Raw genomic sequence first — 11,514 nt, forward strand, 5'->3', positions numbered from 1 at the left:
CAAAGCTGTGATGATGATGATGTCTGTGTGATGGACCCAGAGGGGGATGTCCTTGCCCAGAGAAGTGGTGGTGGTGGTGGTGGTGATGATGTTCTCCAGAGTGGGGGTGATGGTGGAAGGGAGGTCTGTCACACTTTCCGTAACCAAACCAGTGTAAATAGTCATCAAAGATGTTCATGTCACATACACACACACACACACACACACAAAGAGAGAGAAAGCAATAAAAGGAGTTATTTACAAGGCTTTCATTAACACCTATACATTTCAAACATAGGACTATAATAGAGTTGGCGAAGTGGAAATACCATATGATGCCAAGTGACCAATCTGTATTACCCGGAGGCAACTAGGAATAACAAACAACAATGCAATGAAATGAAACAATCAATTAGCCAAAATTTTCATAAACAGCTTTTTGCAAAATAATTACAAAAACAAAATTAGCAAAATTTTACTTGTGAATGGCAGAAGGGCCATGCCTCCATATGTATTTATGCAGCACCCAGCACTAGAGGACCCAGATCCTGATTGACACCTCTGAGTGCGATCAGAAAATAAAGAGCAATAACAAGAAGAAAAAGAAAAAAGGCAAAATTTATTCCCTCATTTCTTCATTGCAACTAGTTTGCTCTGCTCTGTTCCTGAAAATTTTATCTGTGGTACATCTCAATAATAGGCTACCAAATCGCTCAACATGCTGGGCCTGAGTCTCATTTACAATAGGACCCCTTACACCACTCTGGCAGGTTAATGGTGTCTTACAGTGGATGTCAATGTAATTAGCAGTGTAAAGGTGCCTTAATGTTAATGAGAATCAGGCCCATTATTTCTATTTCTTTACCTTATTAGGTCTTCTACAGGCTGCTGTAACTCTTATGCTTATTTGGACTGAAAATCTTTTCCCTTATTACATATTTATTAAACAGTATGTGACAAATTCATGTTTGAGGTAACTCCAGTGAACACAATAAGGACAAATGCAAAGTACTCCACTTAGGAAGGAACAATCAGTTGCACACATACAAAATGGGAAATGAGAGTGCCTAGAAAGGAGTACTGCAGAAAGGGATCTGGGGGTCATAGTGGACCACAAGCTAAATATGAGTCAACAGTGTAACACTCTTGCAAAAAAAGTAAACATCATTCTGGGATGTATTAGCAGGAGCATTGTAAGCAAGACACAAGAAGTAATTCTTCTGCTCTACTCCACGATGATTAGGCCTCAACTGAAGTATTGTGGCCAGTTCTGGGTGCCACATTTCAGGAAATATGTGGACAAATTGGAGAAAGTCCAGAGAAGAGCAACAGAAATGATTAACGGTCTAGAAAACATGACCTGTGAGGGAAGATTGAAAAAAAACTGGTTTTGTTTAGTCTGGAGAAGAGAAGACTGAGAGGGGACATGATAACAGTTTTCAAGTATGTAAAAGGTTACAAGAAGGGAGAAAAATTGTTGTCCTTAACCTCTGAGGATAGGACAAGAAGCAATGGGCTTAAATTGTAGCAAGGACTGCTTAGGTTGAATATTAGGAAAAACTTCCTAACTGTCAGGAACTTAACCTAACTGGTTAAGCACTGGAGTAAATTGCCTAGGGAGGTTGTGGAATCTCTAGCACTGGAGATTTTTAAGAGCAGATTAGATAAACATATCAGGGATGGTCTAGATAATACTTAGTCCTGCCATGAGTTCAGGGGACTGGACTAGATGACCTCTCAAGATCCCTTTCAGTCCTACGATTCTATGATACGGGTCTTTTAGCACTCAGGAAACTAGCTAATCCCTAAATGGATGTCACCAGGAGGAGACTAATTTCCAGGGTGTGCATGTATATATTCTAGCAGTTGGTGTAGCATGGAGTAAGGGAGTCTGTTGGGAGGCAGCGTTAGATTGGAATGCTTGCCTGCAGTGAGTCATCACTGTCACTGTTGCTTGCTTTCTGGGAATCACACATTCCTGCCCCTTCACCATACTCTGCTTACCCCCATACTAGGTCTAACATCTGCACTCAGGTCAGGAAACAGCAGGAGATAGGCAATGCGCAGCATCAGCTGAGATCAGGCTTCTGGCACGGAGCCCGTGGCTGCTTCATGAAGGTAGCTCACTCAGCCAGAGGATAAATGCATGTAAGCTATAGGTTATCTGCCCATTTATTGGGGGTAACTTTCTGGCATTCACATAGGTGTTTGTGGGAAGTGTCTCATTATGAAGGTGAAGGAAACAGAAGTGATGGGTGGTGTTCATTTTGTGGGGTAGACTATAGGAAGAAAATATTCTTCCTCGATAGCTCAGCGCAGTCTGCCTTGCATGAATATTCTTGTCCTAAGGCTTAATTATGATTTAATGTTTACTTTTTATATTTAGAATATAGACTTGTACTCCTGTCACCTACTTACAATGTACTACTGAGCCTTGCATTATATCGAAGATCAGGGTTGCACTGCACAGCCCTTTCATGTCAGGTTATGGTATGTGATTTTGGTTTTCTGTTCGTTATAACAAGTTGTATATTGCAGATGTCAGAAGAGATGTGAGGGCGTCACTGGCCATGGGTGGCTCATCCCAGTTTAGATGGATCCCTTAGGTGGCATAGAGCCAGTGAAGGAGGCATGACTGAGAGAAAGAGAGCATAGCCAGGGCTTCCTTGTACCCTGGTGATCCTTGGCTGCCATGTAAATCCCGTGGAGCTATTGGTACCAAGCACAATTTAGAGCAGCCCTCAGTCTGCTTAATTTATTCCAGGGGAGTGGCCTGGTACACAGGTGACGTAGAGGGGAACACAGAAGTGGTATACAGCCACCCTTGTACTCTTCTCCCAAGGTCACTCGTCGGCTGCAGCAGTCAGTCTGGGCCTATTCAGTGTGCTTCTTTCCATGAAGCCTCAGGAGCATGCATTCGAAAGTTGCCAGGGATGTTTCTGTAACGTTAAGATAATTGACTACATACCCAGGGACCGTAGATTTCACAGGATATCTCAAGTACATCAGGATTTTTTGTGTCACTCGCAAATTTTCCCTTGCAGAATCCCACGCGCTGTGAAGGAAAAATAACATACATTTGGGTTCTTATGATGTTGAAGCCAGTGGAAGCTACTGGATTCTCGGCAGGTTGAAAATCAGGCCACTTATTTAGGTATCTACCTCTGGGTCTTAGGAAACTAACTTTAAGCACCCATTTTGAAAATATTGGCCAATTATATTTACCTATTAAATCATATCTAAAGTGCAAAGAATTATTGAGGCCAGATTGTTCCCCGTAATCACGGACATCCTCTCTGCATCAGTCTATAAGGCCATTACTCCATTTCCTTCAAAACCTCCTCAAGACCTACTTCTAGTACATGAGCAATTAGCCTGCTTACTCTGGTTCCTGGTGGGGGTAGTTGATCTATTTTTCAAAGGAAAAAAATCCTTTGAATGTATGATTTTATCTCTCGCCCCTTCCGTTTACTTATCTCTTGTCTCGCTAGATTGGACTAGACTGAACCTTTGCTCAAAACCCTGAGTAGTGGGCCACATCTAGCCCCAGGAAGGAATTGATTGCCCTTCACTCCCCCCTTGCTCCTGAGAGGAAGTAATTTACTGCAGATGTTTACAGAGGGCAGATTAATGTCCCACTCCTGATAGCTATACTCTCTTGGCCAGTGCATTTGAGGGGGAGACAAGGTTCCCCCTACACACATCTCTCTGCCCACTCCTATGCACTTGCTTGTGTATGGAGGAGTATGGACCCCTTCGAGCCTATTCTTTGCACATGGACTCATGACCCAGTCAGGCCGCAAGGGGCATGTAAGAAACACTGGGTCATATTGTGAAAATTTACCCTTGTCCCAACACGTTGCAACAATTCCTTCTCCACTGCTCTACTTACAGCATGTCTGTCATGCAGAAATTCACATTCAGACACATTTGCATGTGGTGTGGATTTGGAGCAGCAGGTCTCTTTTATAGTAAATTCGACAAAGTATCCTGGCTGAGGTGTGACCTGGAAGAAACAGTCTGTATGAGCACCAAGTGAATAACCTAATGCATTTGAAATACACTTTATCATTTTAAAAAATAACATTAATTTCATTACTGTAGCCCAAATGTCACTCACAGAACTCTTTGACTAGCTATGGTGTTTTATGTTTTTGCACATGCACCCATGATGAGTAAGGAGTGCAGGATTTGATATTATAGCATAATTCCCTCGCTAATAAATTTTTTTGCATGAGTGTCTGCTTCTGTGTCTGCCACGTGCTGTCCACCATATCTCCTGTCCCTTTCTTGACCAGGGCCTGTGTTTTCAGAAAGTAGAGCCACTAGATTCTTCACCCTAAGCACAATTTCTACTTTCTTAATAATCCAGAGGCCGACTGAATGGGAGTTTCTCGTATCCAGTGATGGAAGAATAGGATCTGGAAGTGCTGATACTAATTTAGGACCAGATTCTGCCACTTCAGTGTTTAATTCACACTGAAATCAATGGTTTCAGAGTAGCAGCCGTGTTAGTCTGTATCCGCAAAAAGAACAGGAGTACTTGTGGCACCTTAGAGACTAACAAATTTATTTGAGCATAAGCTTTCGTGGGCTACAGTCTACTTCATCGGATGCATGCAGTGGAAAATACAGTAGGAAGATATATATATACACAAAGAACACGAAACAATGGGTGTTACTATACACACTATAAGGAGAGTGATCAGTTAAGGTGAGCTTTTATCAGCAGGAGAGAAAAAGAACTGTTTGTAGTGGTAATGAAAATGGCCCATTTCCAGCAATTGACAAGGAGATATGAGAAACTGTAAACCTATTTCCCCTTCCCTCCCCCCCCCCCCCCGCCCAGTTCCTCATATCTCCTTGTCAATTGCTGGAAATGGGCCAATTGCTGGAAATGGGTCTCTAAGGTGCCACAAGTACTCCTGTTCTTTTTACTGAAATCAGTGGCACTGCGTACAGAGTAAGGTACTGCTCAGTATGAGTAAGGGGGCAGAATCTGGCCCTTGCTCCTGCAGAAATTAAAAAAACCCCAAACCTTCTGATACTAGTAGCTCCAGAACAGATTTTTCCCATGTTCAATTTCATCTGAAAAAAAAAAAGTTATTTCACCTCTATATTGGGAATTACCTCAGCTAAGGGCTTGCCTACACATAGAAGTTACACTGGTTTAAATAAATTGGTTAAGAAATTGGTGCAAACCCATGAGTAAGGTGAGTGGGATTTGGGTTATAGTAATGAAATTAACATTATTTTTTGGTGGATACTCGGATTTCAAACTAAGTACCCTATATCAATTTAACTTAAATTGGCAAATAAATAAATAAATACATTACATTGATATAAAACACACAGTCTAAGTGATTATCCAAAATAAGTGTGTCCACACAAAGTGTTTGCAGTGATTTAACTAAACTAGATTCTACACAATACTCAGACTGTAGGTAGACCAAGTCAAAGTCTACACTGGATAAAAGGGCTGGAGCAGCATGCAGGGGCTCTAAAAGCCCCAATCTGGCCAAGGCAGGGACCCCCATAAAGCTAAGGGTAGGAGGAGAGGTGTGTCGGGGTGGGCCCACAGCACACAGCACTATGGAGATTCCAAGCAGCATTGTGGCCCAGAGGCAGCTGGGGATGGGATGCTGTCACTTTAGGCTATCAAGGCTGCTTACGTTATTTCGGAGCTGTGGAGCAGCCCAGAAATGGGAAAATGCAGAGGTGACTTAAAGCCACTTTAGTTCCCCGTTTGTCTGGGCTGCACCCTTTAGAATCTGTGCCTTTTACTCTAAGGGCCTTCCCTGTATTGCAAACACTAAGGGGGGCAAGGGAATAAATGTATTTTGCTGACATTTTGGTTTTATTATGGGTGCAATATAAACACAAGGAGAAAAAGGTGGAAAATGTACAATTACCGCAAAGTCATGTGCAGAACTAAAGACCAGATTCTGCTGTCACTGAAGAGAGTTTTGTCCTTGACTTCAATGACAGGAAGATAGGTTCCCCGGTTTATTTCACAGCATGGCAAACAATCCAGGTACTACAGAGCTGATCACTAATTGCCAGCTGTTCATGCCAAGATAATAATGTACATGTTCATTATTCTCCAACAAGTTTTATATCTTAATTGTTGTATATTTTAAAAAAAGGTTTTTAATTAAAATATTACTATAAACCAGATTGTTGACAAAAATAAAAGTACACACACAAACTGAGGCCCTGAGCTTGCAGACTCTTACACATCTGCATAACTTTAGGCAGCTGGGTACTCCCATTGTTTTCAGTGGCACAACTCAGGGGCTTTAAATTAAGAACACGTGTAAATTGTTTGCAGGACTGGGGCTTAAAAACATAAAAGTGATTAGTTGCCTTGAACGTTTACAAACAATAGGCTTGATCCTACGAGGGGCTGAGTGCCCTCAACTCTCTTTGAGGGCCAGAGAGTTGAGCACCTCACAGGATTTTGCCTTGTGTTAATTAGTTTGAAGATATGATGTCACATACCTGCACTGTAGCTCTTTGTACTTTATCCACCTTGAAATACTGTGTGTGGTTACTATCTTCATTGTACCTCTCCAGGGCTCTCTCAGCATCCCCTCTGTGCTGCTCAATGTCTTCTAAGGCTGTTGGTCTTCCAGGGCAGTTTTGTTCACACTTGTATAACTGTGAATGATCTGTGACAATGGCATGGTTATCAACACGGTATTATATTAACACTGTGTCATGAATGGCTCTGTGTATGTTTTTAACATCAGCTCACAATGGGAAATTGAGCAGATCAGGATTTTCTCTCAGGTGACCCACCCACCCTCTTCCCACATAGAAATTTATTTCTGCCGTTTGGGGGGAAAAAATCAATTAAAATTTACTTATGCATTTTTTCTGTTCCACTTTAGCATCTTATCACCGCAAATAAGTCCCCTCCATGGGTCTATCTACCTTTTCAGCTGGTCTCCATGAGCCTGTTTTGCTTTTAAAGATTCAGGATTTACATACTGTAATTCTACAATGCATTCTTAACATTAATTTTACTTTTTTACTTTATTCAAATGTGAATTGTGAACAGATTAACTAATCTGTCATATTTACCCTACATTAGTAGCACACCTATTTGTGCATCTGTATTGGGAACGGTTTATTACAAATATGTTGATTCATTGAACTGGTTATTGTACCTGGACTCACTGTGCAGTTATAGCCATGCAGTATTTCTTTCTTCAACTGTCTGTTTATATACATGATAGTTTTACATTGTCCAAATACCTGGGAGGAAAAAAGAATAATTATCGACTCTGTGTAATATTCCAGAATAAGGCATATGATAGAATTTAAGAGAGCATGTGGCTCTTTCGTTGATTTCATTGGAGTTATTCAGATGCAACTGAATGAAGAATTTGTCTCTCTTTTCTATATACTGTAAATACATTTAAGAATCACAAGGCCCTTTAATCTAATTGCATCTGGAATTTGATAGTTCAGATAAAATGGCACTCATTTCTAAAAGCATTTTAGTTTTGGTTTTGCCCAACTGAAAAGGCTTTGCAAAACCAAAACTGACACCAAATCCAGCCTTCTCAGCCCATCTCTAACTTTTCTTGAGTGCAGAATGTTTCTAGCCACTTGGAATAGTTGGAATTCCAGAAGCACACAGAAGTTGCAAAGCTCATTAACAAAGAGTGGATATATCTATCTTCCCTGACATTAAAAAGGGCGGCAGACACCACCCCTACCGTATGATCTTGATGCTTTCCCCCACCTATCGGCTTCACCTCTATCTTGTCTTGATTAAATTGCAGCCAGTTGGCTTCCATCCCAGATCACAACATATGGGTCTGATGTAAAGAAGATGTATTGCTGCATGTCATCTGCATACTGATGGCAGCACAGATCAAGCCATAGCATGACGGGATCACAAAGACATTGAAAAGGAGGGGTGACAAAATGTAACCTCCCACTTCTGTCTAACGTACCAGGTATATGTGGAAAAATGCACTCCCAGTGCTGCCGTAGGTACCTGGTATGAGATCTTTGGATTATCAGTGTTCCTGAGCTGAACAAGTTATCAGCAGTGGAATATAAGCATATAGCCCGATTTTGCCAGACTGGTTAACTGAAGCTGTATTTAGCTGATAGGGCCATATGACCTTTTCTCAGCCAATTAACTTGTGTTTGACAATCCAAAGTTATAATAGGTTTTATTCTACTATAGACAGACATTAATGCTTGGTTTCCACAAAGATTTACAATAGAATAGGATAGCATTGCCCAGAGGTTCACATGGAGGAGGTGTTTGTGTTGAGACGTGATTGACATACAGTTATGGAGAGATACTCTTACTTGCCATTTCATTGTGCTGTGGGAGTTTACAGTCCTCCCAATGTCTCCTGGATAATACAGAGCACTGCGTTTCCAGCACATTCAGAGTCAAATAAAGGACTGATGAATTCCCCTGGAAAAAAAGAGCAGAGAAAATACCTTTGTATGTGACAAGTTTGTTGTGAAGGAGGCAATCTAATTTTTTTTTTAGATTTGGATTACCCCTTATCCCTCTGTTGGTCTTCCCAGACACCTTGTTATGGGCTTGCCTGGGCTGGCAAGGATCTAGGGTATAGGTGAGTGAGAATGGGGGTTGTTGCATTTTATTCCTTTTGGTTTTTAGCCAACAGCACATTGGCCCTCGAACATAAATATCACCATTCTTTACTGTATCTGGCCCATGCTACAGATACATCAGTTCCTGCTGAAGTCAGTAACCAGACCTCCCATCTGAGCAATATTTCCTACCCAGATTATCCGAGAAGGGCTGCTACAGAAGTACACTCACTCCTCCAAAATCAAGAACCTGGACTCTGCAATGCGTCTAATCTGGGCTGGCCTGGAGGAGTCTGGAATTGAGATTGAAACCGCATTCCTTGTGTGGTAGCATGACGTGTTATCAGTTATTACTGGTCCACTGAAACAATCTGAAGTGAATATTTAATGAAGAATTGCGGTAGTATAACAGAATAACTCCTTATTATTGTGATGTCCACTAGTGGAGCAGAAGATAAACTAACACTTCTACTTCTATAACGCCTTCCATCCAAAGGTGTTAATGTACTTTGCAAACACCAGTTTAGCTTCACAGAACACCTGTGTAGAGGGCAAGTATTATTATCTCTTTTTTACAGATGGGGAAACTGAGGTTAGATAACTTGCGCAAGGTCAGAGTCTGTGATAATCAGGAATAGAACACAGATTTCTTAATTGTCAGTCCTGTACATTAATCACAAGATCGCTCTCTTTCTAAGGTTTGATTTGATTTTAATGTTTAGCCTATAAGCCCCAATATTAGAAGGTGCCAATTTAATCTGTTGGGAAAATGCAGGTGGGAAGATAAAGCCAAAGAGAGGGAAGCGGGGGAGACAATCAGGATCAGAAATATCTTACTCTTCCACAATGTGTTTATGGAATTGCATTGGATGAATGGCAAGAATTACTTGCACATGGACAAATCAGTCTTTTTTATAATATAATGTTCGGCAGTCTGAACCAGAAGGAACTCTCCAAAACTGAAATAATGGAATAAAAAAATCCAAGTAACTTGATAAAAGCAAGTAGGCCAAATTCATCCCTGGCCAATGTCCATTAATTTCCCCGGGATGGGTTTGTTCCATTATATCTAGTGACTAAAGCAAAGGAATTAGGAATCAGCACTCCTAAGGTCTCTTCCTTGTTCTGTCACTGATTTGCTGTGTGACCTTTAGCCAATCACTCAGAAAGGATGGTCTTGTAGTTAAGGCAAGAGCGCGGCCACCGAGAGCGGGTTCGGGCCCTGGTGAAAATTCTTTTCCGAGTCCCCCAGCAAGGGCGGACTGGCTAAACAGGGCCGACGAGAGCGGGGAGGAAGCCGGGCCCCAGGCCCCCTTCCGGACCGCCGGGCCCCGGTAATTTGTACCGGCTTCCCCCCTCTCTCGTCGGCCCTGGGCATGGGAATGGGAGCTGACTGATCTGGATTCTCTACCCAGCTTTGTCACTGACTTGCTGGGTGTTGCTTCACCTCTCTGTGCTTCACTTCCCCCACCAGCCATTGTCTCCAAAATGGAGATAACAATATAATACCTAGCTCACAGGGGTACTTTGAGCCAGTTAATTTCATGTGCGTAAAGTGCTTAGAGATCCTCAGATGCAAGAAGCTCTAAAGTAAAATATTTATACAATGCCAGAAACCTATCACCTAATTGCAGTTTAAATTCGGACACCAGACAAAGCTATTAAGGGTGTAGCCCAGATCCTAAAGTCCCACTGAAGTCAATGAGAATTGAGGGCACTCAGCAAATTGCAGGATGAGGTTCATACCTAGCGAACCAGGCCATTTTTCAAATGAACATAGAGCCAGATCCTCAGCTGGTGTAAATCAGTGCAGGTCTATGGATTGACATCAGCATAACGCCATTAAACTACAGTTGCCAACTCTGACTGAAGCTATTCTGGGAGATTTTTCCCCCCCAACATGACGTGATGTCATTTTAAAAAAATATCCTATTAAAATCTCCTGGATTGCTTTCAATGGTCACCAGGAGATCGATACCGATTCCGGGAGACTCCAGCCCAATCCTGGAGAGTTGGCAACCCTACATTAAACACAATGGCGCTATGCCAATTTATACCAGGATCCGGCCCATCGTTTTTAAACTAGAGTAGTTTGTAGATCGACCTTCAAAGTGATACTTACGGTCTGTTGTTCATGGGCATCAGCAACACGAAACAGAGTAAAAATGTAGCCATCTCTGCGGTGTTTATTGATCAAATCCAGGGCCACCCCTGCATCAGTTTCAACTGAGTCACAGTCTGCAGAAGTTACAGGAGTTTGGCTTTGCGCATTAGAACAGAGCAACAATGTGAGACAGAGTGCTGTAGAGAGCAGCTTCATTTTGTTTAAAATATGAGATCACTTTCTCCTCTCTTTGCTTTGCTAAAGCCAGTAATTTGGGTTTACATCAGAATTGCCCATGAAAGCCTGAATATGTCTGCTAAAAGAATGTGGTTATATCAATTTATAGCTACTGTGTAACTAAGGCTAATACCTTGACCCTGGATTAATATCTGTAAATGATTAAATGATGTTTGAACAAATATTGAGGAAAGCAGGCTAAGCCAGTGGTTCTCAAACTTTTGGGGCTCAGGACCTATTTGTAAATGTCACGCCACATTTCAGGAAAGATTGGAGAAAGTCCAGAGAAAAGCAACAAAAATGATTAAAGGTCTAGAAAACATGACCTATGAGAGAACATTGAAAAAATTGGGTTTGTTTAGTCTGGAAAAGAGAAAACTGAGAAAGGGACATGATAACAGTTTTCAAGAACATAAAAGGTTGTTACAAGGAGGAGGGAGAAAATTTGTTCTTCTTAATCTCTGAGGGTAGGACAAGGAAAATGGTCTTAAATTGCAGCAAGGGCGGTTTAGGTTGGAGATTAGGAAAAACTTCCTAACTGTTAGGGTGGTTAAGCACTGGAATAAATTGCCTAGGGAGGGTGTAGACTCTCCGTGATTGGAGAT

At 41.7% G+C, this 11,514-nt stretch overlaps 1 protein-coding gene across 1 annotated transcript in view; it reads right to left on the minus strand.

Annotated features, from left to right (window-relative positions):
* Nucleotides 1-11,001, minus strand: part of LOC112110544 (histidine-rich glycoprotein-like) — an 11,339-nt gene extending 338 nt beyond the window's left edge. The window contains exons 1-7 of the mRNA XM_029911119.1: nucleotides 10,691-11,001; nucleotides 8,318-8,425; nucleotides 7,152-7,239; nucleotides 6,481-6,650; nucleotides 3,872-3,985; nucleotides 2,948-3,034; nucleotides 7-133 (exon numbers count right to left, since the gene is read on the minus strand). Of these exons, the coding sequence (XP_029766979.1) occupies nucleotides 7-133; nucleotides 2,948-3,034; nucleotides 3,872-3,985; nucleotides 6,481-6,650; nucleotides 7,152-7,239; nucleotides 8,318-8,425; nucleotides 10,691-10,888 (892 nt within the window). The 5' untranslated portion in view covers nucleotides 10,889-11,001. The remainder of the gene's footprint in view (nucleotides 1-6; nucleotides 134-2,947; nucleotides 3,035-3,871; nucleotides 3,986-6,480; nucleotides 6,651-7,151; nucleotides 7,240-8,317; nucleotides 8,426-10,690) is intronic.
* Between the last annotated feature and the right edge of the window lie 513 nt (nucleotides 11,002-11,514).

The sequence above is a fragment of the Terrapene carolina genome, unplaced genomic scaffold (assembly GCF_002925995.2).
Source record: "Terrapene carolina triunguis isolate 2854851 unplaced genomic scaffold, T_m_triunguis-2.0 Scaffold88, whole genome shotgun sequence".
Classification (NCBI taxonomy): Eukaryota; Metazoa; Chordata; order Testudines; family Emydidae; genus Terrapene; species Terrapene triunguis.